Source organism: Oncorhynchus keta, chromosome 1 (genome assembly GCF_023373465.1).
Source record: "Oncorhynchus keta strain PuntledgeMale-10-30-2019 chromosome 1, Oket_V2, whole genome shotgun sequence".
NCBI lineage: Eukaryota > Metazoa > Chordata > Actinopteri > Salmoniformes > Salmonidae > Oncorhynchus > Oncorhynchus keta.
Genome location: NC_068421.1, coordinates 49,256,306 through 49,274,369, shown reverse-complemented (window position 1 = coordinate 49,274,369; position 18,064 = coordinate 49,256,306). Strand labels below are relative to the sequence as shown.

The window sequence follows — 18,064 nt, the reverse complement described above, 5'->3', positions numbered from 1 at the left end:
AAGGGATAGAACTTTATTTCTGAGGGCAGCTTGATAATGGCAATCATTAAAATACCATGCAAGTTGCACACTGCAACCGTCAGAGCTGACAGCAACCTGATTCAATTAATCACCTGGCCAAAATATGCAAATACATGATAATGGCTGCTAATAGTAGCCAAGTTGCTGTTACTCGTTGTGTATTTATTCCATGTGTTATTATTTTTCTATTTCTCTTTTTTTGTTTCTGCATTGTTGAGAAGGGCCGTAAGTAAGCATTTCACTGTTCGTCTACACCTGTTGTTTAAAAAGTTTATGACAAATACAATATTATTTTGATTTATAAATGAATGTCTTTGACATGCACGCGCGCACACACACAAACACAGTTAGTTGCCCTACCAATTGACAGTCAAATAATAAGGCCCATTACACTAAAACAAATGAACTAATATGGACAATTTGACTGGTCATATTTACCATACCATTCTTCAAGTCTCTAACCATTGATGTATAGGGACTGAATTGTGCTCAAATTTTACACAATGTCAAACACAGTTAGGTTCACTCTATCAAAATGTATTCCCTGTCATCTGAAACAGCCCCTCTTCCTCTCATAGTAACTTAACTTTGACGTCACGTACAGAGGCGGATTTAGTGGTGCCGTTGAAACGTTTGATTGGATTGCCTGGTAACAGCTATATGGCGCCTGTTACGTTGATTCACGTTTATGCATTTCTTTTGTTGTGATAAAACGTTTAGCTAGCTGACGGGCAATTTTCGTTAATCGTATTATCCACAAAGTTATATTTGTCTGTTTTTATAATTTGAGAGGATGAGTGGCGGAGTGTATGGAGGCGGTGAGTGTGATTTTGCGGTCAAAATGAAATGAATGAACTCGCCACGTTGTGCCGTAGTTAGCTACCAGTAACTAGCTACCAGTAGTAGGATACAACTACATACAACAAGCTTGCTAGCTAGCTAACCTGTTAGGTGATCTGCAGACTGGTGTTATCTTTAGCATATAGCTAGCTTAATAGCTAGTTATCAATGACGGGCATAATCATTTATTTTCTCTCATGCACTTCTTACTTTGTGATTTACCGAACATAACTGCCAGCGTGCCTGCCAACAATAACTGAAACATGCTACTAGCTAACTCGCTAGCTGCATGGCTAACAGCCCTTTGCAGATGAATTACACACTAACGTTAGCTTGCTTTCTACTTTAGCTAGCTAGTTAGGCTATCTGCAAGTTCTACCAAAACAAGTTTAGATTGCATTCAGTGACATTTAAAACGTTCTCTAGCTTCCTTAGTAGAAATGTAACTAACGTTAGTTGCCAAGTGTGGTCAATTAAGCTAGCCTCTAGTCTTGACGTAAGTAAACACATTGCTTACTGTTGTGTAATTTATTCACTTGTGCTTACTCTCTCTGCAGATGAGGTTGGAGCCCTGGTGTTTGACATAGGATCATACACAGTGAGAGCTGGCTATGCTGGTGAAGATTGTCCCAAGGTAAGTGTCCTAGTCTAGTGACCTGATTAACTATGCATCTTCCTCTACATATTCATTTTCAATTAGAGGGTATATCAATGTCAGGAAATGAGGACTGTAACCCATGACAGTGAGCATGAATTAGGTTTAGGTAGTCCGTTCCTGTCGTACTTGCTTTTGGGCAATTCCATGGTAACAAAGTGCTGAGACTTGAAGAACAGTCCATCCAAAGTTTGATAACAGAATGGTGTGTACCAAACTTTGAAACTGCACTGTTCTTCAAGTAAATATGTTTTTGTAACATTTGATGTGGAAATTGTTAAAAGCAGTCCTTGTGCATTGTTTTAGGATTTCGTATCGCAATAATTGTTTTTTTGTTTGAAAAATCTGAGTTTCAGAATCACTGTTATTGTGGAATTGCCCATTTACCCAACTCCATTAACACCTCTGCCATCAGTGCCACTATCTAGGGGTCTATTCATTAGTGCACACAGTAGCGAAACAGTTGGCAACGGTAAACCATAATCAACAAAAAGTTGGACTACAGGATAGCCTAACATTACTTCTTAGTCCAAGGACCTTACATGTTCTATTAAGAAGTCTGTTGACCAATCCAAGTAACATAATTTTTTAAAAGTCCCCATCAAAATCAGTTTAAGCTAGAGATGTGTTTTTTTTGCATAGGCTGCGTCTCAATCCATCTGCCTGTGTCAGTCTTCCGCATCTGCGGTGGAAGGCGGCCAGGCTACAGCAGTGTTTGTCAGAACATGAAACGTCCCGAAAATTGGTCTTCTCACGAAAATGTCTGTAGCGTCCAAGCGGTCTACAGTCTAATATATGACCACTATATGGAAAGATGAGAATCTCACGAACGCGTTGGTGTTTTCCGTGTTGCCTTATGACCCCCACATGTGTAATGTAATAGAACTGAAGGGCTAGGGCGAGGCTATAGTTGTTTCATTGTTGCTGATGCTGTTTGCCATAACAAATTACATTGTTCTGCAAACTAGCAAAAAGGTGTTCCATTCATGTTTCACTGACAGTATTCTGGACAGTAGTGATAGAAACAATGGATTAAAATGCCATTATCTCAGACCTGCCCCAATAATTAGCCTACTTACACAAACGAGTGCTCCTGCTCCATTCCTCTGAGTTGGCCCATGTTATATACATTTCTTTCTGCACATAGGCTGACTTCCCCACAGTGATCGGCGTGACCCTGGACAGAGAGGATGGCAGCACCCCGATGGAGACAGACGGCGGGGACAAGGGCAAGCAGGGCACCAACTACTTCATCGACACCAACCAGCTGAGGGTGGCCCGCGAGAACATGGAGGTCATGTCACCGCTCAAAAACGGCATGAGTGAGTCTCTCTTCCCCGACTTGATCGTAGGCAATGTGTAAGTTGTATAGACAGTATTCTGCTGTGATGAAATTAAAATCCTCATAAAGTTGGTGGAGCAAATGCTGCTGGTCCTGTGAAGTGGCCCCTAGATAGTATGGTAGAGGGAATGCCAGGCTCAGTGATGCCTTCATCATATATGACACTGCACAATGTTTTGGGAGAGGATCCTTATCTGGACTGCTCTGTTTGTCTGTGGTCAGTGTCTCCAGAGGCTTCCCCTGTATATGCTTTGCCACTGTGTTGAAATGATCAGCATTCAACAGTGATTTGAGGTTTATGAAGAGGGTGGTCTTTGTTAGAAAAGAGAAATGATGGTTGTTCATTGGTCAGACTGAGAGCCATCATGGCGTAGGTGTTGGGTTTCTTTCTCACAAACTCTCCATGGTGCTAATTTGATGCCAGTAAATATAACAGGCTAGCCATCTCAAATGGGAAATAGGAAGTAACTGAAAACGAGGTGTTTTTGTCCACCCCATTTAAAATATTTTTATGAGATTGCCATTTAGGACATTGCTTACATGGTCCTTCAAGCTGTCGATATGGAGGTAATGATGACCCAACTGTTTTTAATCTGAATTCAGTACAGGGGAGTTGGACTATTTAGAGAAGTGTGACAGCAATCTTAATTGACGCAGAGGAGCACTATGGCACCAGAAACCTCCTTAGAGTGCTGACCTGGATCATTATTCGCACACTTCGCTAAAATTAGCAAATTTCATCAGTCTTTTTTTTTTCTTTTCAGTATCTGACCCAGCAACAGAGATGAGAGTTAGGCTAATAAAATTCAGTTGTGTGACGAGACGTATGCACTATGCATGCACACCTTAATTATTCAACAGTACTGGGCCTTATTTGTAGCAGCAAATGACCTGTATGCAGTGCCTTCAGAAAGTATTCACATCCCTTGACTTATTTAACATTTTGTTGTGTTATAGCCTGAGTTTAAAATTCCCCATATTGTCAAAGTGGAATTATGTTTTGATACATTTTTTTAATGAATGAAAAGCAGGAACATCTTGAGTCAATAAGTATTCAACCCCTTTATTATGGCAAGCCTAAATAAGTTCAGGATTAGAAATGTACATTTTATATATTTTTTAAAGTCATAAGTTGCATGGCCTCACTCGGTGTGCAGTAATAGTATTTAACATGATTTTTGAATGACTACCACATCTCTGTACTCCCATATAATTATCTGTAAGGTCCCTCAGTCAAACAGTGAATTTCAAACACCGGTTCAACCACAAAGACAAGGGAGATTTTCCAATGCGTCACAAAGAAGGGCAGCTATTGGTAGATGGGTAAAAAAAATAAAAAATAAGTATATATACAAATTAAAGGCAGACATTGAATATCCATTTGAGCATGGTGAAGTCATTAATTACACTTTGGATGGTGTATCAATACACCCAGTCACTACAAAGATACAGACGTCCATCCTAACTCAGTTGCTGGAGAAAAAGGAAGCCGCATTTAGGGATTTCTCTGAGGCTAATGGTGACTTTTAAACAGTTATCAGTTTAATGGCTGTGATAGGAGAAAACTGAGGATGAATCAACAACATTGTAGTTACTCCACAATACTAACCTAATTGACAGTTAAAGAAGGAAGCCTGTATAAAATAAAACATATTCTAAAACATTCATCCTCTTTGCAATAAGTCACTAAAGTAATACTGTGAAAAATGTGGCAAAGCAATTCACTTTTTGTCCTGAATACAAAGTGTTATGTTAGGGGCAAATCCAATAGAACACATTACTAAGTACCACTCTCCATATTTTCAATCACAATGGTGGCTGCATCATGTTATGGGTATGCTTGTAAACGTTAAGGACTGGGGAGTTTTTCAGGATAAAAAAATGAATGTAATCCTAGAGGAAAATCTGATTGGGAGATGAATTCAGCAGTACAATAACCTAAAACACAAGACCAAATATACACTGGAGTTGCTTACCGATGAAGAAAGTGAATGTTCCTCAGTGGCCGAGTTACCGTTTTGATTTAAATCTACTTGAAATTCTTTGGCAAAGACCTGAAAATGGTTGTTTAGCAATGATCAACAACCAAGTTGACCGAGCTTGAAGAATTTTGAAAAGAATAATGGGCAAATGTTGCACAATCCAGGTGTGGAAAGCTCTTAGTCTTACCCAGAAATACTCACAACCATTATTGCTGCCCAAGGTGTTTCTACAAAGTATTGAGTGTAAATTAAATATTTCTATATTTTGTTTTCAATAAATTAACTAATATTTGCTAAAAACATGTTTTTACTTTGTCATTATTGGGTATTGTGTGTAAATGGGTGAACAAAGTGACCCATGGTGGGGGTATGGGCAGGCATAAGCTACCAACAACGAACATATTTTGTCAATGGTAATTTGATTGCACAGAGATACGGTGATGAGATCCTGAGTACCATAACCATGCTATTCATCCGCTGCCATCACCTCATGGTTCAAAATGAAAATGCACTCCCCTATGTCGCAAGGATCTGTACACAATTCCTGGATGCTGAAATTGTCCCATATCTTCCATGGCCTGCATACTCACCAGACATGTCACTCATTGAGCATATTTGGGATGCTCTGGATCGACGTGTACGACTGCGTGTTCCAGTTCCTGAACCATCAGATCCTCCTCTCCACCCTCTCCGAGTTGGGCATCTCCGGCGCGGCCCATGCTTGGATTGCGTCCTACCTGACAGGTCGCTCCTACCAGGTGGCGTGGCGAGAATCTGTCTCCTCACCACACGCTCTCACCACTGGTGTCCCCCAGGGCTCTGTTCTAGGCCCTCTCCTATTCTCGCTATACACCAAGTCACTTGGCTCTGTCATAACCTCACATGGTCTCTCCTATCATTGCTATGCAGACGACACACAATTAATCTTCTCCTTTCCCCCTTCTGATGACCAGGTGGCGAATCGCATCTCTGCATGTCTGGCAGACATATCAGTGTGGATGACGGATCACCACCTTAAGCTGAACCTCGGCAAGACGGAGCTGCTCTTCCTCCCGGGGAAGGACTGCCCGTTCCATGATCTCGCCATCACGGTTGACAACTCCATTGTGTCCTCCTCCCAGAGCGCTAAGAACCTTGGCGTGATCCTGGACAACACCCTGTCGTTCTCAACTAACATCAAGGCGGTGGCCCGTTCCTGTAGGTTCATGCTCTACAACATCCGCAGAGTACGACCCTGCCTCACACAGGAAGCGGCGCAGGTCCTAATCCAGGCACTTGTCATCTCCCGTCTGGATTACTGCAACTCGCTGTTGGCTGGGCTCCCTGCCTGTGCCATTAAACCCCTACAACTCATCCAGAACGCCGCAGCCCGTCTGGTGTTCAACCTTCCCAAACAAGGGCACTGCGTTCATCCACCTCTGGCCTGCTCGCCTCCCTACCACTGAGGAAGTACAGTTCCCGCTCAGCCCAGTCAAAACTGTTCGCTGCACTGGCCCCCCAATGGTGGAACAAACTCCCTCACGACGCCAGGACAGCGGAGTCAATCACCACCTTCCGGAGACACCTGAAACCCCACCTCTTTAAGGAATACCTAGGATAGGATAAAGTAATCCTTCTCACCCCCCCTTAAAAGATTTAGATGCACTATTGTAAAGTGGCTGTTCCACTGGATGTCATAAGGTGAATGCACCAATTTGTAAGTCGCTCTGGATAAGAGCGTCTGCTAAATGACTTAAATGTAAATGTAATATCAAGCAAACTTTGCAATATCAACTATATGCAAAGGAGATGTCGCACTGCATGACAATGGTGGTCACACAAGAAACAGACTTGTTTTCTGATCCATACCCCTAACTCTTTTTTTTTAAAGGTATCTGTGACCAAAACATGCAAATCTGTATTCCCAGTTGTGGAATACATAGATTAGAGTTGAATACATTTCTTTCAGTTGACTGTGTTTCTTACGAACTGTAACTTATTAAAATCTTAAATTGTTGCATGTTGCGTTTTATATATTTGTTCTGTGTTCGTGATAGTAAACCCAGGAATTGAAACAAATTATTTCCCCAAGAGCAAATTGTCTTCTGCCATAAAAGCATGGTTTAATCATAATGAAAAACAAACGTACACACTGTGCTGCCAGTCACCATGGACAGACAAGTCTTTGAACTTCAGAGACTTGTCTTAACGTTGGACCAGAGCAAACTTTAGCTAGTTAGCTTGTGTGTGCAGAGCAGCACTAGAATTAAAAACACTTCTTACCTTTTTGTGGTTAATTAATCCAATGTGAAACGTGATAGCTTTAGTTGGGCTATCATTAAAAGTTTATCCATTCTTCTATAATTAAAAGGCCTACATCATCAGTAGGCTACTGCAACCTAGGCTTTGGAGGAAGAGGGGCAGGTACCCTACACCCACCGGCAAAGATTTCCAGCTGGCAGGCAGACACTGGAATATGTTTCTAAGTGACCGAGCAATTTATTGATATTGCGATTTGTGTGATTTTTATTTTTCATGTCCATTCAGACAACTCAAATCTATATTCTTATTGTCCGACATTTTTTTTGTGTTAATGTCGAGCCCGGTCTATTATTTATTTTATACAAGGAAAATTACCTTGGCCCACCCTGTTGTCTATAGATTTTCTTGTGCCAATTTTTCACTGGATACCAGTGACATCCTCTTACTCATTAATTTGCGTTTTTGTTTTCTTATCTGTGAAGTCGAGGACTGGGACAGCTTCCAGGCCATCCTAGACCACACCTACAAGATGCACTTCAAGTCGGAACCCAGCATGCATCCTGTACTCATGTCAGAAGCCTCGGTGAGTAGGCCTCACCTTCAGTTTGGAATGAGCCTCGTGTCATTTTTTTCACCCCCCCCCCCCGTAATAGTGCATTGGTTTTGTGATAACCTCATTCAGTATGGAATGAGCCCCATGTAAGTTGAAATGACAGTGAATACCAACTGCCACTCGTGCCATCAATGTCCAAAGTGGCTCACCTGATTTTGAATCACAACAAACCACTATGGAATTACTATACTGTGATATAGTACTGTGATATATGGTATTAAGTATATATGGTGTCCTGCTGGTTTAGGCACCAAATAAAAAAAAACACTCTGAAACAGAAGGTACTATCTATATTTGTTCAGTAAGAAACGCTAGTTCACGTTTTCAGTTGAAAATCGTTTTGCTATGGTGTGCCCTAATGAACACAGCACTGTTTTCCCTTCTTTCTCTCATCTCTGTGCAGTGGAACACACGAGCCAAGCGGGAGAAGCTAACCGAACTAATGTTTGAGCATTACAACATTCCCGCCTTCTTCCTGTGTAAAACGGCAGTGCTGTCTTCGTATCCTTAAGCCATCCAGGCTTGCAGAGTAGATTGACATGAAATGGGGATGTTGTTGGAAGGTTGAAGTGGTGGATTGGTGGTGTTACTGTCATAAAACACTAGTCAAATTCGATTCATCTGCTGTTTAATAATGACCCCAACATCTCCTGAACAGTTTTGTTTTTCTATTCCTTTTATTTAACCTTTATTTATCCAGGTTTGTCTCGTTGAAAACTTCTCTCATCCAAAGTAGATTTGTATTTTGCCATTATCTATTGCTCATGTGACTTTGACACAAGGGTTTGGTCTAAAATACATTTTCATCTCTGTGGAAATGTGCCTTTTCCTTAACTCTGAGTGTCTGAGCTTTGCCAATGGACGATCCACAGGGTTGGTGTTAGACAGCGGAGCCACACACACAACAGCCATTCCAGTGCATGACGGTTACGTGCTTCAGCAAGGTAAATTGTCACTTCTTCGACCACCCTCTCTTCCTATTTTGGTTTGTGGTTTTTACTTTTCATGGGACATGTCCACACATTTGTCTAATAAATGAATGATAAACTCTTACCCTTATGAGTTAGTTGCAATAACAATCTTTTTGGACACACTTGACCAGAAATGTCATCCATCCACATTGAAGCCATTGTGTCTCATGATGTGGGTATAAATGAATTAATGTAGATACAGATTTGGTTTTGAATACCAAGCTTGTGGAAACCCCCAAAATATATTAACTGGGTAACACTTCTGTCTCTCCCTACAACAAATTGAACCCCCATAGAAAGTATGGTAGCAGTAAGATTAAGTAAAGAGACGCAGGAAAGAGGTTTGACATTGTATCCACCTCCAAATCATCCCCTTACAGTAAAGATACATATTTTATTTATTTATTAGGTTATAGCAACCATCTTGGCAAAGTATCAAGGGCTAGGCTTTCTGCAGTGAGGCCATTTCGGAGCTGCATTGAAATTCAAGACCGAGGAGAATGGCACAGGAGTCCAGGCTGGCATATTAATTAGGGGATTGTGTTACCCAGAAATCAATGAAGCCTTTTTAGTTGATATAATATGAGGGAATGTTAATTCGGAAAAGGAGTATTAGGTTAGGGTCATTAAAGGACAAGGCCTCCGTTCACAGTGGTGCTAAGTCATTCAGATTTCTTGGCCTGTGTATATGTCATAGATGTTATAAGCCATCCTAGCTGGTGTATACACTGAGTGTACAAAACACTAGGAACGCCTTCCTAATATTTAGTTGCATCCCCCCTTGACCTCAGAACAGCCTCGATTCGTTGGGGAATGGGCTCTACAAGGAATCGAAAGCGTTCCACAGGGATGCTGGCCCATGTTGACTCCAATGCTTCCCACAGTTCTCTGGTGGTCCTTTGGGTGGTGGACCGTTCTTGATACACACACACACACTCACAGGATAATGTTGAGCGTGAAAACCCCAGCAAAAAGCATACATTCACTTAAATCAGTGTAGATTAAGAGGTGACCGCCAATATAGTTTTCACTTGGCCAGTCTGTCATGGATAGAGCAGGTGTTCATAATGTTTTGTGCACGGAGTGCATGTTCCAATGATAGGAAAATAAAATGATAGATGATACAGCATTTATTTTGTCTAAATATGTGTTTTGGACATGACGACAAATGAAAATGATGCTGTCTTCAATATCCTTTCCCCAAAACAATCAGTGACACCTTTTTGGTATTTTGTTTCAGGCATTGTCAAGTCTCCCCTTGCTGGGGATTTTATGAGCATGCAATGTAGAGAGCTATTTCAAGAGTTAAATGTTGAAATAGTCCCTCCTTACATGATTGCCTCAAAGGTGAGACCTGCTAAAGTAAGTCAAAACTACTCATTTCAGAGATTCCACATCTCACTTTCTTTTGGTGCTATTCCTCAAGTTACGGTGGTGGGGTGGTGTAAGTACTTAGATATTTAAAAAATATCTTTACATATTCATGTTGTCTCATGGATTTTCCTTCATCCGCTCGACGTTTCATTAGTCACTTGGGTCTGTTTGGGTATCCGCATGTAATATTAAGGCTGTCTGTAATTTAATGATTGACCAATAACAATTAATACAAGTGATGCTCTAACTCAGGTCTTTGGTTCCCATACACTGTGTGCATGAACATCAAGTTGACATGGGCCATAAAATTGGTATAGACAAAATTTGTTTGATCAACTCTATACCAAAAGCCCTACATTGGTCTAGTGGTCTAGTTAATTGGAATTCCCTTGTCATTCTCTGTTGTCTTGTACTTGCATTAGCATGAATTTAAATGAGCATGTCACACAGCATGCTTGAAAAAGTCATAATCTACAAAACCTAAAGCGATATCCATAATTGAATAAGCACTAGGGGAAAGAAACATGATAGGAACCCGACTTCACAGGAATCCCATTCATCCTTCATATTTTGATTTCTCATACCACAAAATGTGACATTCTTCATTGTCCTGTGATTGTCTTCGCCCGTCACACTCTGAGATGCGATTTCTCTGAATTTATCAGGAATTCCTCATATTCTTGACATCAAGACTTGGTAGCCTTTTATCCCTGGCTCCGTATTATTACACTCTTACGCCTGGTCCCAGATCTGTTTGTGCTGTCTCGCCAACTCCTATGGTCATTTCCATAAACAGCACAAACAGATCTGGGACCAGGGTACTTACTTCTCTTCCATTGAGATGGCACACTGCTAATCTTAGCGTTTCTCATTGTAGGATGCAGTACGTGAAGGAGCCCCAGCAAGCTGGAAGAAGAAGGAGAAACTACCCCAAGTCACCCGTTCCTGGCACAACTACATGTGTAATGTAAGTAGTTATGTGTGCTATCATAAACAGAAAGTCATAAACAGTCCTATGTGTCACCGAATCATATGGATCATAGACGTGATATAAACCTGTCTTCATCATTTACATTTTCTTTAGTGAATTTTCATTACTGCTACAGGGCTCGTGAGTTAACACTTGTCCTCTTGTTGGAGAAGAAGAATATAGATTTACTTTGTCCGTATGGACAAGAAGGGGGGGGGGGATCACAGTAGGCCTATCAAACAATTACTCCGATCAGAATTGGATCAGAGAGGCCAACATTGGAATAATATTCAAATCACATTTTCATGTACATAAACAATAAAACCTAGCTACATGTCAAAGTGTAGGGGATTTATTATTACAGTGGCTTTGGAAAATATTCTCATCCCTTTGACTTTTTCCACAATGTTTTGTTACAATGTAGGATTAAAATGAATTTAAAAGGCAAAAAAAATAAAATACCAATGAGAAACGCTTACATAAGTATTCAACCCCCTGAGTCAATACGTGTTAAAATCACCTTTGTCAGCGATTTACAGCTGTGAGTCTTTCTGGGTATGTCTCAAATAACTTTGAACACCTGGATCGTACAATATTTACACATTATTCTTTAAAAAAAATGTTTCAAGCTCTGTCATGTTGGTTGTTGATCATTGCTAGACAGCCATTTTCAATTCTTGTCATAGATTTTCAAGCTGATTTAGGTCAAAACTGTAACTAGGCTACTCGGGAACACTCAATGTCATCTTTGGTAAGCAACCCCAGTGTATATTTGGCCCTGTGATTAAGTTTATTGTGTTAGCTAATCCAAGTGTATCATTTTAAAAGGCTAATTGATCATTAGAAAACCATTTTGCAGTTATATTAGCACAGCTGACAACTGTTGTTCTGATTAAAGAAGCAAAAAAATGGCCTTTAGAGTAGTTGAGTATCTGGAGCATAAGCGTTTGCTGGTTCAATCACAGGCTCAAAATGGCCAGAAACAAAGAACTTTCTTCTGAAACTCGTCAGTCTATTCTTGTTCTGAGACATGAAGGCTATTCCATGCGAGAAATTGCCAAGAAACTGAAGATCTCGTACAGGCCACTCCAGGATGCTGGCCTTCTAGGCAGAGTTGCAAAGAAAAATACATATCTCAGACTGGCCAATAAAAGAAAAGATGGGCAAAAGAACAGACACTGGACAGAGGGACTCTGCCTAGAAGGCCAGCATCCCGGAGACGACTCTTCACTGTTGACGTTGAGACTGGTGTTTTGCGGGTACTATTTAATGAAGCTGCCAGTTGAGGGCCCGTGAGGCGTCTGTTTCTCAAACTAGACACTAATGTACTGGTGGACCTCTTGCTCAGTGCACCGGGGCCTCCCACCCCTTTTCTATCCTGGTTAGAGCCAGATTGCACTGTTCTGTAATTGGAGTAGTACACAGCATTGTCCGAGATCTTCAGTTTCTTGGCAATTTCTGGCATGGAATAGCCTTCATTTCTCAGAACAAGAATTGACTGACGAGTTTCAGAAGAAAGTTCTTCGTTTCTGGCCATTTTGACCCAGCTACAATAGTAATTTATAACATCAATTTGATATTTTAATGGGCAAAAAATGTGCTTTCCTTTCAAAAACAAGGATATTTCTATGTGACCCCAAACTTTTGAACGGTAGTGTATATATTTTTCTATACCCATCTAACAACCAATAGGTGCCCTTTTGCAAGGCATTAAACCTCCCTGGTCTTTGTGGTTGAATCTGTGTTTGAAATGCACTGCTCTACTGAGGGACCCTACAGATAATTGTATGTGTGGGTTACAAAGATGAGGTAGTCATTCAAAAATCATGTTTAACACTATTGCACAGAGTACATCCTTGCCACTTATTATCTTACTTCTTAAGCAAAAAAAATTACGACTGAACTTATTTAGGCTTGCCATAAGAGGTTGAATAGTTATTGACTCAAGACATTTCAGCTTTTCAATTTTGTATTAATATTCAAAAGTAAATCATCTAAAACATAATGTCAAAGTGGAATTTATGTTATTGTGTTTAGGTCAGTGACATAAAATCTCAATTGAATCGTTTTTAAATTCATGCTGTAACACAACAAAATGTTGAATAAGTCACAGGGGTGTGAATACTTTCTGAAGGCCCTGTAAGTGCGTATGGCCTACAGCCTCATGTCCAAACTGATGCTGACACGAGCGAGGCGCCAGAAAATGTAGCCAAACTTTTAATGAGACTTTCTAATTACATAAATATAGGCTAAATGCCAGTCATTTTTTGACAAACATAATTAAGGATAATTAACATTAACATCTAAAGGCTTGTTTCTGTCGATGTACTCGGCACGGTTCATTTAGATAAAATGGTGCCTGTTTGCACATCACCCACCTTGAATCTGTGCATAGGTGGTCAGCATTTGGAAACTGTTTAACCATAAATGTTATTGTTTAAAACCTGAACGTTTTATGTCACTTTATGAATCGTGTCTCACCTTGTTTTAAAGTAACCTAGCCTAACCAAAAATACGACCATGAAAATGTTGAGAATGATTTAAAACACTTTGTCATTGAAACCATCATTTCTCTTATGTTCTATTCATTTTCAAATGAACAATCAGTCAAAGGCCATAAGTCATATTACCTATGCTCTTTGATGCATCTTTAGATCGCCCCTCTTAATTTATAACGGATCTTTTTGGGGGGGGATAAGTGAATTGAGCTTTTGGACAAGTAAGAAAATCTGTCCTACAAGTGGCTAAAAAAGTTAATGTCAGGCCCTGCTGCTTGAGTATTTAATGTTTTTTGCCCTGTCTCCAGACTGTGATCCAGGATTTCCAGGCCTCCGTGCTGCAGGTCTCAGACTCGCCGTACGATGAACAGTGAGTCCACCATAATCTACTCCATTCAAACATTTCACAATAACCACCGCAGAATAGTTCCGTCCCTTAAAGGGTTATTTCTCCATTGTTTTGAAATGTAATCATCTCTCCCACAGAGTTGCAGCCCAGATGCCCACAGTTCACTACGAGCTGCCCAATGGATACAACTGTGACTTTGGGGCAGAGAGGCTGAAGATTCCAGAGGGCCTTTTCGATCCTTCCAATGCCAAGGTAAGAATCGCCGATTGTCAAAAAGCCTTAATCATCCTATGTGACCGGACCTGTCTGAAATGTGGTGTTCAGAATGTTCAGTGTTCTAACCGTCTGTTCCGGTTCTCCTCCACAGGGTCTGTCTGGCAACACCATGTTGGGAGTCGGCCACGTGGTGACCACCAGTGTGGGAATGTGTGACATTGATATTCGGCCGGTAGGTGCCTACATTCAAGACCTATGTATTTTGTGAGTGACACTTGGTATGTTTATGTCATTCTGAATGACATGTTAAAGCAAGGTTGAGGCCAGTTGACCTTTTTCCCCCACTTGAATGAAGAGGTTCTACAGAACTGACTTTTGATCTTTGTCCCAGGGTCTTTATGGTAGTGTGGTGGTCACCGGCGGCAACACACTCATCTCTGGCTTCACGGACCGACTCACCAGAGAACTCTCTCAGAAGACCCCCCCTGTGAGTGCTACACTAAACTATTTCTCAATGACTTACTTCATCCATTTGTGGTACTCTTAAAGTTAGTGATCTTGGTGCCCGTCTTCTCTCCTCTGTTCAGAGCATGAGGCTGAAGTTGATAGCCAACAACACAACGGTGGAGCGCAGGTTCAGTGCCTGGATAGGAGGCTCAATCCTGGCATCACTAGTGAGTTCACTTCCATATACTTTTACTGTATTGCAATGCTTCTGGTCACTAGCTCACTATGATTTGTGTGTTTGCCTGATTTTTTACATTTTTTTTTATTATAACATGATATTACTTTGACCTAATAAGTGTCATGTTTTATTTGACCCTAGGGAACTTTCCAGCAAATGTGGATCTCGAAACAAGAGTACGAGGAGGGCGGTAAGCAGTGTGTGGACAGAAAGTGCCCTTGATTGACCGCCAACGATGTTCTGCTGCCTCCAGAACTCCAGAACAACGTGTCTAGTTTAACATTTTAATGTGGACTCCGGAACACCCATGGACGGTTGCTGTTTTTGACGATTAAAAAAAAAAGTCTGTCTTTTTTATAATTTTATGTAGAAAACATTGACTAACAAACCGTGTCACATTGCTATGAAGAGGGAGGGGGAGGCTAAATTCCTTTTTGATTCCACATAATTTTCAGTATATTTAATAAGAGGACTGATATTTTGATATCAATCCTCTTGATAGGTAGAAACACTTGGGCAGTGTTCGTGGTTATGCATTATATAATGTGGTGTCAGGTGAATGTCATTTGTCTTTAAACCTTTCCATTTTGGGGTAGTGAATTAACTTCTCTAATGATGCCAAGACAATTATTCACTGCAAATGAAATTTGTATTTAATTTCGCTCATGTTTTATATTTGATTGGCTATTTGCTGTCTTGAAAATAAAAGGAATATTTGTTAAGTGATTTTCTTGTTTTGACACTTGCAACTAATTTGACGCACTTCTGTACATTCACTTTATTTACATTTTTCAGCAGAACGGATGCATAATTTTACAACTTCTCATCTGCTTAAATGATTTCACAGGTTGTGGTTAGTCACCACACAATCCCCAACTAAAATGCAAATGAATGGCAACAAAAAATAATGCAATGTCATTTAATGAGGAAAATAATTTGATTTGAAGCCTCTCCCTCTGGAGCCAAGGAGTTGAGAATGTTTCATTGACTCTGCAAATAACAAGATTCTAGTATGGGTGAGTACAGTATGTCATATGCAGTAGTTCAGAGGAGAGTACAAAGTTTTTCCTGAATGAACTGATTAAATGGTTAAAGGATAATATCTTAGTCTTGACTGAGCAGCAGCCTAAGCAACAGTAGGACAAACCTGTAAAGTACACATTCATGTAAGTTCAGAGGCTTGAGGTCTTTGTCAACTTTCTTGAAACCCTGGTTACATTTACATTTAAGTCATTTAGCAGACGCTCTTATCCAGAGCGACTTACAAATTGGTGCATTCACCTTATGACATCCAGTGGAACAGTCACTTTGGTAGGAAAAGGCACAACCTGGCAGTGTGATGCCAGGAAAACAATCCCTCAATGTTAGTAAGAGCGTGAACTACAGGGAATGGGGAGTGAGCACACCCCCATCCACATCGACTGGGCTGTCACTAAGAACTTAACATGGTCCACACATACTCGTACAGTCGTGAAGAGGGCAACGACAGTACCTCTTCCCCCTCAGGAGGCTGAAAAGATTTGGCATGGGCCCTCAGATCCTCAAAGTTATACAGCTGCACCATTGAGATCATCTTGAATGGCTGCAAAACTGCTTGGTATGGCAACTGCACTGCCCTCGACCGCAAAGCCCTACAGAGGGTGGTGCGGACGGTCCAGTACATCCCAAATAATGGCCTGCCTAGCCGTATGTGGAGGTCCTAGGCTGCCGTGGTTACATGTTGTCTGCGGTTGTGAGGCCGGTTGGGTGTACTGCCAAATTGTCTAAAACTACTTTAGAGGCGGCTTAAAGTAGCACTCCCTCAACTTGAGACATCTGTTGTGGCATTGTGTTGTGTGACACAACTGCATATCATAGAATGGCCTTTTATTGTCCACAGCACAAGGTGCACCTGTGTAATATGTCACACCTATCATGTGGATGACTTGGCATAGGATAAATGCACATTAACTGGGATATAAACACATTTGTGCACAAAATTTGAGCGAAATTAGCTTTTTGGTCGTATTAAATGTTTTACTTCAGCTCATGAACATTGGGTCAAGAAACACTACATGTTGCATTTATTTTTTTGTTAAGTATTAATTGCAAGACTGAATTATATAAGTTATTTCTGAAAGATTTACATGCATTATAACTTTTGGGTTCAAGCTGATCTTGGGAAACTTCACAAGAAAGCTAAACCTGGCCTTGCTCTTTTTGGCATCTACAGCAACAACATTGAGACCATGTTGACTGGCTGCATCACAGCTTAGTATGGCAACTGCACCGCCCTCGACCACAAAGTGCTTCAGAGGGTGGTGCGGACAGCCCAGAACATCAGGCGGTGTCAGAGGAAGGCCTGAACATTTTTTAAAGACTTCCAAGCCATAGACTGTTCTCTCTACTACCGTCCGGCAAGCGATACCGGAGCACTGGGTCTTGGACCAACAGGGTCGGAGACAGTTTCTATCCCCAAGCCATAAGATTGCTAAATAGTTAATCAAATGGTTACCCAGACTATCTGTATTGACACTATTTTGCACTGACTATGCACACTCAAAAGACTCTACCCACACGCTGACACTCACACAAACCCACACACACGTACATACACTACAGTACATGCACACACACACGTATACTGACGCCACACACACGTTCACACTTGTCATATACGCTGCTGCTGTGTTCCTTTCCCCATTTCAGCCTTGAAAGTATGGAGTCAGAAGCACATTTGGCTGCTGCCAATGTTAGGACCTGTGGCTATCTTATCCTATCTGAAAATGTGGATGGTCCTCGTGGAAATTCTTCTTCTCAATTTTCTAACTGTGGATTGGAGGTCCCACCCCAGCAGCTTGCCTTTGTTCGAAAAAGGTGTGGGAAGTAAGTCCTCTGTGTGAAATAAGTCCTCAAATGATCTTGTTTCTTACAATTGGGCAGTCACTCTGAGCAGGAAACTCAGTGGGGATGGGAGTACCAGGTAAAGCAACGTCCCATTCTGTCTTGATTTTGAAAGTATTTGTCGGAGAGATTGAGGAGCCTGAAGCAGAGGGCAGTAGTTTATTTTGGCTGTCAGCACTCCGACAACGTACCATGCTAATATTAGTGGTTGTTCAGATCTTTTTGGAGGACTTGATCTTAAGTAATCATTAATGCGGAATGTCCACACAGTTATCTTTTGCGTAAGGTATAACACTGCTCCGGTTGACCCCAAGATGGCCCGAGACTAGTTCTTTGTGATGCAGAACTGCTTTAAAAAGATTTTGATTTGCAGATATTTTCTGAGGAACTCCTTAATCTTAAATTGCGGACTGTGATGGATGTT

General features: G+C 41.0%; 1 protein-coding gene across 2 annotated transcripts; it reads left to right on the top strand.

Moving 5' to 3' along the window:
- The first annotated feature begins 658 nt into the window (after window positions 1–658).
- On the top strand, window positions 659–15,483 carry LOC118386899 (actin-like protein 6A). Of its 2 annotated transcripts, none has more exons than XM_035774885.2 (14): window positions 659–839; window positions 1,419–1,495; window positions 2,664–2,838; window positions 7,564–7,664; window positions 8,098–8,195; window positions 8,544–8,638; window positions 9,906–10,012; window positions 10,917–11,006; window positions 13,816–13,877; window positions 13,994–14,108; window positions 14,224–14,304; window positions 14,464–14,559; window positions 14,660–14,746; window positions 14,899–15,483. In XM_035774885.2, the coding sequence occupies exons 1-14, from the start codon at window positions 815–817 to the stop codon at window positions 14,977–14,979; spliced, it is 1,290 nt and encodes a 429-aa protein (XP_035630778.1). In that variant the 5' UTR covers window positions 659–814; the 3' UTR covers window positions 14,980–15,483. The 2 variants fall into 2 exon arrangements, with proteins under 2 accessions (XP_035630778.1, XP_035630769.1); XM_035774876.2 differs by having other exon boundaries at window positions 660–839; window positions 9,906–10,027.
- Window positions 15,484–18,064: the final 2,581 nt, after the last annotated feature.